The 14,429-nt window shown below is 41.5% G+C and overlaps 1 protein-coding gene across 1 annotated transcript in view; it reads left to right on the top strand.

The window, feature by feature from the left end:
• Window positions 1-7,421, top strand: part of CSMD1 (CUB and Sushi multiple domains 1) — a gene marked incomplete at its 3' end in the record, with an annotated part of 609,346 nt that extends 601,925 nt beyond the window's left edge. The window contains exons 61-63 of the mRNA XM_079909493.1: window positions 651-695; window positions 3,552-3,713; window positions 7,294-7,421. Of these exons, the coding sequence (XP_079765619.1) occupies window positions 651-695; window positions 3,552-3,713; window positions 7,294-7,421 (335 nt within the window). The remainder of the gene's footprint in view (window positions 1-650; window positions 696-3,551; window positions 3,714-7,293) is intronic.
• Between the last annotated feature and the right edge of the window lie 7,008 nt (window positions 7,422-14,429).

Raw genomic sequence — 14,429 nt, 5'->3', positions numbered from 1 at the left:
AGTGTGATGAAGCCTGTGCCCTTAGCTTTAGTTTCCTGGAGCCTGTCTGTAGCTCTCACGTTAGGAATAAAGACACTTATGTTTCCCTTGCCCCTCTCTCTCAGAAATAGCAAAATACACACTTTAAAAAAGTGATAATTTGTAGTTTGATACAAAACTATAAAAGCAAAGAGATTATGAGTTAAATCTAAGTTGATAGACCAAGTTAAACATTCTGCAGGGAGATATTTTGATGTTATTGACTGTTAACTTGTGAGTTCACTGATTGGGTTGGGGACCTGGAAACCTGAGACGGGTTATGAAGTCGTAGTGATTTTGTATATTACCTTTCAGTTGGGGGCAGTAGATTCCCAACAGGAGTGACGAAGGGGTATAAACACCCTCATTTACAAGGCTCTCTGTTGTAACACACTAAATGGATATGCGCATGTCAGATCCAGATTGATTTCCACTACCAAACTCAGTTTTCCCACAAAAGCAAAGGATATTCTGCTGTGAATATAAGGGTTTAAAATGGATATGTGTAAGATATTCTATTTTGTGCATTCAAGAAATCTGGAGAAAGGAACATTGCTTCAATTTGACATTTTTTCAAACTTATTCGAAAATAAATGTTTTTTGAAAGTGATAATTTGTCTTTTTACTTGTAGGTAAAGGAGTGAGAGAAGTTAATGAAACAGTTACTAAAACTCCAGGTTTGTATACCAGAACAGTTATAGATTTAAATCAAATAAAGTGATTTGTTCTCTACTATACTCTGTGCAGTGAAACAAATTTTAACATGCAAATTTCTGATGCCATTAGTCGATGAACAAGTTAATGTTTCAATTATTTAAAACACCAAGCCTACACGGATTCCTCTTTCTCTCATGACTATGGCTTGTTAATGGAACAATACTTAAAAGGAAAACCTTTGTCCTTGTCACACGCTGTTTTATTAAAAGGTGCCTTAGGCATTTTGTAGGCAGAAATGGACATCAGATATCGACCCAGAATGTGGTATAATGGAGAGCCTTATAAAGAGGGTTGTGATTCTTTCCTCCAAATGCGGAAGCTACAGTGAAGGACGCTTTATGACAGCATCAGCTGTGAATTCGAGCAATTCAAATGCGGTGCTCCATTTTTTTTCCCCAAGTATCTCCGTAATTCAGACATCCTCTGCCTCCGAATACGTTAATTATCGCTTTTTGTTGTGTGTGGTACCTTGCTTAATGCATGCCATAGCAGATGGGAAAGATGCAGCTTTATTTCCTAACGAAGATGTTCATTACTCCAAATCACCTGGCCTATTGTGTCTATGTTATAAATTTAGAGAATATTTAAACAATACCATGTGTCCCCAAATTATAATGTAAGTCAAACTTTAAAAAAAAGTTTAACAGAAACAGAAAACATTTATAAATATATAAGGTCCCTTTTCTGGTGTTTTCCTTACTGAGGTTTTCGCACTTGTTTCTCAGACATAAAGCTCCGTTTCAGGATCAAAGGTGGAAAGAGTATGTGGAATGCTGTAGTTAAGTCACAGTGCTGGGTTTTGCATTTAATTCTTAGATGAGGCAAAAAGTTCCAGCATAGTTAAAGGAATCCATCCAATGTACACCGTGAAGTATAAAATCTACCTTAAAAAAAGCTTCTGGAGGATTCTATGTAAATGTTATTTATACATATCAAATATAGAAATCAATGCTCTATAGAGGCAACGTTTTCTTCAATAAGACGACACAGTCGGTGGTGGTGGTGGTGGTGGTGCTGGTGGTGCTGGTGTGTTTGTCCTGTTCTGTTTGCTGCGGTGGTCGTGAAAAGTCTGCAGGCTCTTTCTGAAGCTGCAGACACCCCGTCAGCGTGCCTTACCCTCTCTGAAGGGAAGTACTGATTCAACAGGGGTCTTTGTTTAGGAGGCACCATGTAGCACCTCCCCTGTCGGTGGTTACAGCACACTGCAAACCACCAGCAACAGGTCAGAGGACAGAGACCCGAAAAGATCATCTTCCATGTCCCCGATGGTCACAGCGGGACACAGACCAGCCACTGGGCAGACCAGCCAGGCCGACCCACTCGGATCCACCAACGAGAGGGACCTAAGTGCGAGGCCCAAACAAGTGCATTCACAGCTCCAGTTGAGTGTATGCGTTCTGATTAGGGAAGACAATCTTGACGTTGTTTTAAAGGCTGTTTATTTTAGAAAAGGCTGACAAGGCATTTTGGGCTTTGCTGATTAAGACTGTGCCTCAGTGACGCTGCTGACGACGGGCAGACCTGTTCAGTGTCACTGATCAGTCAGCAACTCTGTCAGATGCCTGTGTCATAGCTCCGCTTCAAACTTATTCAATTTTTATAATTAGTATTATTAGGAAGTTGGGTCCATCAAAGCCATAGGAAGTGATGACATCTGTTCTCCGACTCTTCTGTCACTAGGTGATGTCTTACAGGGTCAGCCTGTCTGGGAAGACGGGCAATGGCCAATGGGACAGGAAAGAAAAGGGACACTATGCTTTGTCCTCCTCACGTGTTACCATAAGTGCATTTGCTAAACAATATGTTTAGGGAGACACGAATCTTTCTTTCTACCTGGGAAGTCCAACAACATGTCTGACCAATTCCACTCATGGTGGATCTTGTCCAGTTAAACAGTTTACACACATCATGAGACAAAAAGCGAATAGAAATTTAGTGGCATCATTGATGTAGATTTATCTCAATTACCCTGTACAATTTTATATCAATATTGTAAAAGTATCAGGATTTTTTGCATATTTATTAGCAGAAATGTGAAAAATAATTTTTTTCTAACCAGTGAAAAGAGAGAATAGCCCAATAATCTTGGCAAGAATTCCTGTCCCAGATGACTTGTAATATTTTAAGAAGACATTTTGCCTTTTGTTTCTGAACTTAAAAGATGCCATCTGACATCATTTAATCTAGCTTTCTTACCAACACTGGACTATTTTTTATAAGGAGATTAAAGAGTAGAAGAGAGAGATGAGAGATTGGCTCTACTTACAAAATAAAGACCTCAAGAAATAAAACATCTTTGTCTTCATACGCTGGGTCTGTGCAGTCATGGTGGTGCTTTGAAATGCAGGCTTTTTGAGGGCAGAAGGCTCCTGACAGATGCTGTCACTTCTTCTGAGCCTCCTAAGTCTTTCCAAAGTAAGTAGACTTAGATACTAAATGAAGTATCAGTAGTGATTTTCCAGGTCAGTTTAATGTATTTATTAAGCCTGATACAATCTAACCTAATACCGGGAGTCGCAATTCACCCTGCACTCTGGCCTTGCCAGACCTGGTAAAATAGGTGTGCGCTGGCATCTACAAGATTTTTCCGACCAGGTGACAGATGTGTATTTGCATCTCACAGTACTGTCCCTGCTCCCTGCTCGGGTCATGTGATTTTCACCCCTGCTGTGCAGGGACACGCAGATAGACCATCTTTGTCTCCATCACTGTCACTGCTGTGCTGTCTTAATGAACAACGTTATGCCTTCTGTGTATTAGGATATCCAAGTGGAATTTTTCTGTGGGTGCTAACAGTCACCTTTTCTCCCCCACAGTTCCTTCAGACGTATTTTTCATCCATTCAGTGTGGAAGGGATATTACGAATATTTAGGGAAAAGACAGCCTGCAACCCTAACTGTTGACTGGTTCAACGCAACAAGCAGCAAGGTGAACGCAACCTTCGTTGAAGCCGCCCAGGGGGAGCTGAAGTTGGCAGGTAGGTGCCGAGGGGTTTCACTAGCCTGGATGTGAGCACGGGCAGACCCTCCTGCTTCTCGCAGAGAGGGCGCCAACACGCGTTAAGTGCTGGTTAACGTTACCTTGGCTTTGCATCTGCTGCATCTCACTGGATCATCTCAGTAACCAGGACAGGGTGGTACTATTGTCTCATTTTAAAGATTACAAAACCAGTACAGAAAAGTGAATTAATGAGCTCAAGGTGACACACAGATCGTCTTAAGTCAAAGATGTAAGATTTATGTCCAGATATTCATGTCTCCAGAATTCATTCTTTTGCTATTCTCTTTCTCTCTCTAACTCATTTGCTCCTGGTGAGTTTTTATTGATGTATCTCAGTTAATAGAGCAATAGCTCTGATTTATATGCCAGACACTCACTATTTTAAGTGCTTTATATACACACTGTCCTTTTCGTTCTTACATCCATCTTGTAGTGTATTCTTTTTTTAATTTTTTTTAAGGGTGAGAATTGTACAAGGGAAAGGAGTCTTTAATTAATTTATTTATTTATGGCTGTGTTGGGTCTCCATTTCTGTGCGAGGGCTTTCTCTAGTTGTGGCAAGTGGGGGCCACTCTTCCTCACGGTACGCGGGCCTCTCACTGTCGCGGCCTCTCTTGTTGCGGAGCACAGGCTCCAGACGCGCAGGCTCAGTAGTTGTGGCTCACGGGCCTAGTTGTTCCGCGGCATGTGGGATCTTCCCAGACCAGGGCTCGAACCCGTGTCCCCTGCATTGGCAAGCAGATTCTCAACCACTGCGCCACCAGGGAAGCCCTTGTGGTGTATTCTTATTAAACACTTTTTTTTTTTTTTTGCTGATTAAAAAAGAGAGACACTCAGGGAAATTCAGTGGCCTTGCTAAGTGGATATGACAGAAGTAGGATTTGAGCTCTGCCATCAGAATCTCAGCGATTAGAATCTCGAGCCCAGGCTCTCAACCAATAAGACACAGAATTACCTTCATGACTGAATCTAGTGCGTTTTGTTTTTTCAGTTATCTCACTTCTGACAACCATGTGTCTTTTTCTATAGACTGACTCCTGAGGGGATCAGACTCTGAGTTGTCCACAAGCCCCAGCACTGGTTCTGAACACCAAGGGGCCCCTGATGGTACCCGCACACTCCCTAGTTACCAGACAGACACGAATTCATCTCTAGGAAGTGTGAGGGCAGGTCAGGACTTCTCCCCAGCCCTCACGCCTCACTTTCCTGCTTCCTTGGATGGGAAAACATCTAAAAATGGTACACATACTCTGGGTTTAGGAAAAGAAAAATAATTCACGCTCAAAGATTTTTAAACAGGTACATATTTATGAATTTGTGGTCCAGGGGCCCCAAAAGTGCTTTGCGTCTTGACCCTGTGAATGTATAAATGAGTTAGACCAGGTGCTCAAGCCTAGTCCTGTGTCAGAACAAACCGAGACTTTGTAAAATTCAGATTTCTTAGGCTCTCACCCATCTCCTTCAGATATTATTTCTCTTCGTGGAGTTTGGATTTTTTTTTTTCCCAAAGAAAAGGCTCTAGTGTGGTTTTGATGCAACTGATGTCCATGGATAAGTGTCGGGAAATCTCTGGTTTGGATTTGGGAAAGCGAGTGGATCAAGGGTTGTTCTGGCTGAGTCCCAAGTGGATATAAGTCCACCTGCCACGTGTTCTCATGAGGAGGAGTTGTGGAGGAAGGAGGGAAACTAACGTCCACGGAGGGCCAGCTGGGGCCCTGGTGGTCTGCTGAGTGCTCTCATTTCATCACCGTAAAAGTTGCCTAATACATAGTTTATTTCTGCTGATAGAGTATAAAGTGGGGTTCAGGGTTTTAGAGGTTAAACTGGATGCCAGAAACACAGAGCTGCTGATGGTGGACATGATAGGTGGTCCTTCTTGTCCGTGGGTCCCCTTCCATCCTGTGTGATGGGCCAGTGGAGACTCTTCTTGTGATGTTAGAGTTTCACTTGTCTAATGGAAGTTGCTGGGAAAGAACTGCTGGAGTCCCTGAAGCGAATACAATGATTTTTCCCTTGAACCTGCTGCCTCTCTACACAGAAGACATTTGGGTTCATTATTATTATTTAATATCTGTTTGTTTCTTTACTTATTTCGCCTCCTCTGAGTAGGGAACTAGCCGTAGCTGCAAACACATTCTCCCCCTTGCCACACCGTGACACCCCTGGGCAATACCACTCAGCAGTCATTCCGAGGAGCTCATGAGTAGCTAAGAGGTGTGACTGTCAATCACTTCACGCCCAGGGTCTCACGGGCTCCACAAGTATGTCCATCACCCTTTGGCCACCCTGCTGCTCATTTCATTTTAGTAGGTGCAATTCATCTGTATAAGTAGCTATATTTGGAGTTATTGTTTTGGTCTCTCTTTTTTTATATTGATTTACAAATATTTATTTTTTTCCCCATGTTGAAATTTTATGATAATTTTGTACTAACTCCCCGTGTGTGTTTTCAACATAGTTGTCTTTATCACAATTGTCACTTTTTAGTGATTCAATATTTTTTAAATAAATTTATTTATTTATTTTTGGCTGCATTGGGTCTTTGTTGCTGAGCGCGGGCTTTCTCTAGTTGCGGCGAGCGGAGGCTACTCTTCGTTGTGGTGCACGGGCTTCTCATTGCGGTGGCTTCTCCTGTTGCGGAGCACGGGCTCTAGGCGTGCGGGCTTCAGTAGTAGTGGCACATGGGCTCAGTAGTTGTGGCTCGCAGGCTCTAGAGCGCAGACTCAGTAGTTGTGGCGCACGGGCTTAGTTGCTCTGCGGCATGTGGGATCTTCCCGGACCAGGGCTCGAACCCATGTCCCCTGCATTGGCAGGCGGATTCTTAACCACTGTGCCACCGTGAAGCCCATGATTCAAGATTTTTATAGATGAATTTCCATTTAAAGTTATTATAAAATATCGGCTATATTCCCTGTGCTGTGCAATACATTTTTGTAGCTTGTTTAGTTCATACACAGTAGTTTAATCTCCTAGGTTATGGTCTCTTTTTTTTCTACATACCCCTGTCCTCAGAAGTGAGTAAAATATGAATAAAATGCTGGATTTAGGGCTTCCCTGGTGGCACAGTGGTTGAGAGTCCGCCTGCCGATGCAGGGGACACAGGTTCATGCCCCGGTCCGGGAAGATCCCATATGCCGCGGAGCGGCTAGGCCTGTGAGCCATGGCTGCTGAGCCTGCACGTCCAGAGCCTGTGCTCCACAACGGGAGAGGCCACAACAGTGAGAAGCCCGCGTACCGCAAAAAAAAAAAAAAAAAAAAAAATGCTGGATTTAAAAAATTAATTAACTGAATGAATATTACTTTTGTTCTTTCTGTGGGGTAAAGATGTTGAATTGAGTGAAATAGATAATACTTAAAGATAAGACAAGGACTTTCATAAGAAGTGATTTTTAGGGAAAAAGTACTGAAGCTAAAATTTAAAAATAAAAATATTAATCTCTGTGATTTAAAACGTTATCATCTCTGTACCATATTCCAAGTCAAATGGATCGAATGCCTGCATTACTGACTCATAAGCATCCCCATGTTGTAAGAATAACCCCCTGATCCTTTCCTAGGCGTTTACAAGAAGGAAGAGGCCCACTTACTTCTGAAAGCTTTTCAAATTAAAGGCCCAGTGGATATTTTTGTCAGCAACTTTGAAAACGACAACTGGGGACTGGATGGTTACGTGAGTACTTCCTAGGAGGGTTTTCTAATCACCGCGTCTGCGCAGAGCTGGGGGCGCCAAGGGGGATTCCTTTCCTAGAGGACCTGGTCAGGTCCTGTCTGCCCAGAGAAAACTCAGCCGGCCCTCATCCCAGCTGCGTGGCCACTTCACCTCTTCATTGTATGATGGAAGAAACCTGTCTCTGAAATGAGAAACAAACTGGCCAGGAGCAAATGGGCTGTTCCTGCCAGAGAGCTTAGATCCAGGCCACATCCCACCATAAGGGTGGGGACCAAACTCTTTCCAAGGCCACTGGTAACCACCCTGAAAGTTCTAAAAGGTAGCATCCCCAGATAAACAGAGATTTAAGACGCCCCCTTCACTTTCTTCCTTGCAAGTTAACCCTTTGCTTCTGCTTTAATTCATCATCTAACTAGAGGGTAAACGGCCTCACGTGAGGTACACGAGACAGTAGCTGTGACACAGCGAGTTTTACATAATGTAGGTTCTGATGTAATTCATATGTGTGTCCCCGTTTACCGAGGGTACTTAACCTATATATATGTTGTAAAAAACTACTGTTTTTGAGATCAAAACAAGAGAGAGAATTTATTTGTTAGTTGAAGTTCATGTCTGTATTTTTCAATTTCTAACTATAAGTGGGTACCTTGAAGGAATGACAAATGTTTTTAAATAGTTAACCTTTACTTTCTGAATAGAAATAATATTTATATTATGATAAAAGAAGAGATTATCATTAATCCTTGTTATGCATTGTTTTTCCTTTTCATGCGTTATCAGGTATCATCCGGACTTGAAAGAGGAGGATTTACTTTCCAAGGTGACATACATGGAAAAGATTTTGGGAAGTTCAAGCTGGAAAGGCAAGGTACACTCTGCACTTACGTTGTTTTTCAAAGCATAAATCAGGTTGGCCTTCAGATGATTAAGTTGAGTGTGACGGAAAGGTCATGACTCTGAAAGAAACAGAAACAAAAATGATGGGAGAGACTCACATATTTTACAGCCGGATGAAAAAAACCCTTCTTTTGAATAGCAAAATAGACAATATCAGCTGCAATAAATATGCCAGACATGGAATTAATATACAAAGAGATAATTTGAAATAAGGGAAAAAAGCAAAGATGAAACACAATTAAAGAATAAACTACATTACCTTAAGAAAATTATAAGACGAACTAAAATGTCCAACAGATATGAAAAGATCTTTAACTTCAGAAATATGTATTATGACAACAAAGATCATTTTTAGCTATGAGAATGTCAGAGTTTCTTAAAAATGGTTTGGGGTGGACAGTAGAAACAGGCACCTGGGTGTTCATTTTTGGTGTGTGTATGAGTAGATGTGTGCAATTAGACGGTATTCTTTCATCGACAGTTCTATCCCTAAAATTTTTAATCAGACAAGAGTGACCATTATTTTTTGCATATTCAGGTATGTCTACAGCAGGACTACTTTAAATAGTTGAAATTAGAAATAATCTGTGTATCTCACACATCTATCATAAATAAATTGCTTACATCAATAATTTTATACAATGTGTTACATTAAAGAGAAAACAATTTACTTCAGTATATTTCATTAAAGAAACAAAGATAATATATTGATGTGGAAAGGTGTTCCCGACTTAGTTATGAGAAAAAAGTTTGCTCTAGACAGACAGACGGGGCAAATATGCCTGTCTTCCTTCTTTATCTCTTTCTCAAATACTTGATTACGTCTCAGTAATCCGACAAGAAAAATGTATGAAAAACGATCACTAGATGTGAAGCTTACCTCGTCTATGTGCTAGTTTTGTAATCTAGGATGAATTATAATATTCTTGAGCCTGTTTCTTCATCTGAAATCTCAGTAGAGAAGTCAGTTCCTGGTTGCTGTGAAGATTAAGAGTCAATATGAGGGTTTGCTTTGTGCTAAAGCTCTTTTCACACATGTCTTTACTTGTGTTGCTATTAACACAAATGAGAAGATTCATTTTTTTTGTCATGAGATGAGCACCGCATTTCTCCTGAATAGTTATCAACTACTTTATACTTTACTCACGGAATTCTACTAACATTAATTTTATAGAGAGGAATATTGCTATGTAGGATTTGATGCCAGAGCAACCTGTCAGAGGAACACAAGTGTAATACTTGGTGATGATTGTTACTGATGAATTCATTTCATAAAACTTTTATCGGGGACTTCCCTGGTGGCACAGTGGATAAGACTCCACGCTTCCAGTGCAGGGGGCCCAGGTTCGATCCCTGGTCAGGGAACTAGATCCCACGTGCATGCTGCAAGTAAGAGTTTGCATGCCACAACTAAGGAGACCTGGAGCCACAACTAAGGAGCCTGACTGCCACAACTAAGGCCTGGTGCAACCAAATAAATATTACATAAATATTAAAAAAAAAAAACTTTTATCAATATACCAGGGGATTCCAAAGGAAATATATGCCAACCTGTATAATATCATGCTTAAAAAACAAAAAACTTGACCAAAAGGGACATTTAATCATAAAATACTCTCAATCCACCTTTCCAAGCTAAGAACTTTTAAATAGAAGAGCTTTAACTTATAATGTCTGCGATGGCTGAGATGATTTTTTAAATGGGGTTATATTATTTTGAGATAATGAAATAGACCAATACTAATGATGGGTAAAGTTTTCTTTTGCTCTGAGCCAAACCCTGTAGTTATTTGCCCTCCTTTCTCCCCGATGCACACGCTCTAGTAATTTTGTCTAAAGGCACCCCAGCAAGCTGTGCACGATACTCTGTGGATGTCTGCATTTACTCATCCAATGAGCCTGACCCAAACCGTCACTTTGCTATTGCAAATTTTCTTTGCATTGCCCCATTTCTTTTTAATCTAACAAAATAACAGCTTGCTTTAACAAGTAATCTTTCTTCTCATGTGATGATGAGCATATTGTCAGGAAAAACAATTTGCCTCACAAAATAATTTGAATCACAAGCGAGTCTCCCATTCAACTAATTAGAAACATCTATGTTTAAGTAATACTTCAACAACGACCATTCATTTAAGAATTACGGCTACACTCTATTTTTATGGTTAAAAATAAACAACCTCTTAATTGTCTCCAGTCAGTAGATAAACTGGAAAAAAATGTGATTATCATTAAACGGACACTAAACGAAGTTAGTTTGAAAGACAACTAACTCTGATGCAAAAACTTGTGTAAGAAACTGAAAAATAAATTGGTTTTCCCATTAAAATTGAATCCCCTCCCCCAAATATATACAATCAGGAGGGGAGAAGGTGCAAGCCATGTATCTAACAAGGCACTTGTGTCCAGAATGTATAAACCCTTACGGCTAAACAGTACATAGGCAAATAACCTAACTAAAACATTGGCAACGAATTTAAATAGGCATTTCAACAAAGACATAAAAATCACCAATAAGCAAATGAAAAGATCCTGAACATCATTAATCATTAGGGAGACACAAATCAAAACCACTTCACACCCACCAGGAGGGCTCAGATCATAAAGACGAGAAACCAGTGGAGGCAGGGCTGTGCAGAAACTGGAGCGCTCGTACTTTGCTGATGGGAAAGTACTGATAAAAATGGCGCAGCTGCTGTGGAAAACAGCCCGGTAGTTCAAGTAGGTAAAACACGGCGTAACCACAAGATTCAGCAGTTCCACTCCAACATGTATAGGCAACAGAACTAAAAACATGTTCACACACAAATTAGTACATGAATGTTTATACCAGCGTTTTTCCTAATTGTCCAAAGGTAGAAACAACCCAAATGTCCATCAACTAATGAATGGAGCAACAAAATGTGGTGCCTCCACCCAATGGAATATTATCTTGAAAACATTACGCTAAGTAAGAGAAGCCATTCACCAGAAAACACATATTGTATGATTGCATGTATATGCTGTATGCAGAACAGGTGACTGTATATAGACAGACAGTGGGTGAGTGGTTGCCCAAAGCTGAGGCTGGGGTACGGAGGGTGAGGGATGACTGTAAGGGTACCGCTTTCTTTTAGGGGAGGCAGCAGCGTTCTCACGTAGATTGTGGTGATCCTTGCAGCACAAAACCCCCAGGTTTTAATAGTAAAAGACCCCTTGCATTGTATGTATGCATTAAGAGGGTGCATTCTGTAGTATGTGAATTTCTTTCAATAATGCTCTTTAAAAAAACTGAATGGCCCAGCCTATAATGTGAAAAGATGCTCACCTGCATTCTTAAGAAATGGAACTGAGAAAATAACTACACGCTGTGTTTGGTTTATTAGCGAGTAGTGATAATAATAGGGAAGGAGGGGCAATGGAAGGAAAGGAGGGAGGTGGAGAGGGAAGGGAAAGGAGGGTGGCAGGTAGATGGGGTACAGCCATCCAGGTGCCTCCTAAGACAGGGGTTGGAGTGAAACTGGGACCCCACTTTGGAGAGCAAGTAGGGAAGACTTAGCAACACTACAAGTTACACATCCTGCTAGGCTGTGATTCTACTGCTTAGAATTTATCCTGTATATTCAGACTCCTGCTGACGTATCGCTGTAGAAAAAGAATTTCATGGCGGCATCATAGAAAAAGACCTAGAAATGGCCTAAACGTTCTTCAGCAGTAGACTGGCTAAATAAATGCTGGCATAGCCAATTAACAGAATGCTGCACACGTGAAAACAATTAAATTCATTGCACAGATGGAAGAAACTCACGAATATATGGTTAAGTTTAAAAAGCCAAATACAAAAAACGTAAATAGTATCGTCATATTTTAGGAAAGTAAGAAAAGAGAAACAATCATATATATTAACAGTACATTGTGAAAAGGACACTAAAACACAAACAAAAGCAAAAACAGAAACCTCGTCAATCATAAAGAGGAAAACTAGTGTAAAAGGGCAAGGAGTGACCCTTTATTTCCATCGTCTTTATAGTATTTGTTTTGATATCCGCTTATGCCATTTTAATTAATATCATGTGCATGCATTACCCTTTAAATTATTAAAACACAGGTAAATAATTGAAATTAACTAGGAGCTCCAGACAGCATAATAATATCAGTAAAGTCAGGAGTTTAATTCACAAAGACCTTTTATGTTGCCCTGTGTTATGATGTGAGGTCTCCTGTGGCAGGTCCATTATCCAGGATTTTATTAACTGGAAGTCTGATATCTATTATGGCCAAAAATGTATAGTCTTATTTGCAGATAACAGAAAATAGCCTTGGTTAATTTAAGCAGGCTACAAATTTATTAGAATGAGGCAAAGAGATGCACAGAATTATAAACACTTGGAGAATAAGCCATGGTAATTTATGGAAACCATCGGATGTTGAACTACTCCAAAGACAGTACCTTTTTTCATTCCTCAAATATATATTGAGCAACAATTGTGTTCTAGGTTCTACTGTAGGCACCGGGCACTCAAGAGGAAAGCTGGCCAAAAAACTGCCCTGGCATAGTGCAACTTACATTCTAGTAAATGTGGGTCCTGGGAAACTTTTGCTACGTGCCACGCATTGTTCTAAGTAGTGGAGATCTGACGTTTAACTCTCACGACAAAACCATGGAGTTGGTGCCCTTTGAGCAGCACCGCGTTTCTCCCTGCTGGACAGCGCCACCCGTGGTGGCTGTGTGTTTCTGCTGCGCGCTGCCCCAGGACTGGCCGGTGGTGGCTGGAAGCACCACCAGGGAGCACTTGATGGGGTCCCCCGGGCTCTAGCCCCACCCCACCCCAGCCTCACCCCAGCCTCAGGACCCAATTCTAAACTGTCTTAGGAGCCTCTGCATCACTCGTGCCAAACTCAACGCCTGGGGGCGGCGGGGAGCTTCCCATTGGCTTAACTCTGCTCACATGCCCATCACCCGGTTGCTGAGATTTAGAACAAGTACGTGGCGTTTCCCCCTTGCATGGCAGCTGGTGAATGCATCTAGAAATGAAAAATTAAATCTGATTCATATGTGCCGATACAGAAGGATCGCCAAAAGATATGGTTAATTTACAAAGTGCCAACATCCAGGACAAAATACATTTATATTAGACCTGAAGGTGGCAGGGAGTAGCATTATCCTGCACCTGTTGAAGGAGATGACAAATATATTATTTTTAGGTTTTTATTTGAAAATTCAAGATTGTTTTCTTTAAAAGGCTCTTTAATTATTTTAAATATTTGATTGTTTCTTTGTATCTGTGGTTTGTAAAAAAAAAGAAACAAGAAACATCCCATAAGTTCTGGAAATATACTTCTAAAACAAGGTCAGCTTCTTTCTAACAATTGTGCTGTATTCAGATGACCCCAATCATAACTGATCACAAGCGTGCATTGAGTGGTTCCATGCAAGTAAGCCAAATACATTTCAAATTGCAGTTTATAAGTAAATTCTTCAAGAATCAACTGCATTATTTGGCAATAATCAATAAATGTTTCTGATTAGAATTTTTAATGTTTGCATCTTTCTCAATGCCGTGCATATATCTGCCACGGCACAGATACGGAGCGTTAATGATTATATCACCTTCGTGATGTTTGAGATGTTTACACCTGCCTTCCCTTCTAATTGACAGAAATCACATTTTTGTGTCCTCATAGAAGCCTGCTTCATAACGCCGAGTTGCATTCTTTGATCATTTCTAAACTCTGTAGTGAATTTTGGAATCTACCCAAATAAAGGGAGGTGGCACCTTGATGCTCACCTATGATGAGTGTGACGCCCTCTTTATAGAGACCTGGGCTCTTTATGTAACTTCAGTGGCACATCTTGCTGAGGCTGCGTCTTAGAGCAGGAGGCAACAGCAGGCACTGCCCATCCCATAGAGAGACACGGCCGCGCGCACGCGGTGTCCGCAGCCCCGGGGGAGGTCGGGCGACGGCGCCTTTGCCCCGCGCAGTGCGGACGCGAGCCTCTCCCGGCGTCGCTGCGCGTCAGCGAGCGGGAAAGTGGGCTTCCGGAAGGGAGCCCCGGCGGGTCCCCTGCACCCCCTCGCCGTGTGCACGCGCTCCCACGCCCGCCGCAGAGCGCCCCGGGCAGGCTCGGGGCCCGACTGCAGGGTA

The sequence above is a fragment of the Stenella coeruleoalba genome (genome assembly GCF_951394435.1).
Source record: "Stenella coeruleoalba genome assembly, chromosome: 21".
Lineage (NCBI taxonomy): Eukaryota > Metazoa > Chordata > Mammalia > Artiodactyla > Delphinidae > Stenella > Stenella coeruleoalba.
The sequence above is the reverse complement of the archived record's forward strand: the minus strand, read 5'-3'. Positions and strand labels throughout refer to the sequence as shown.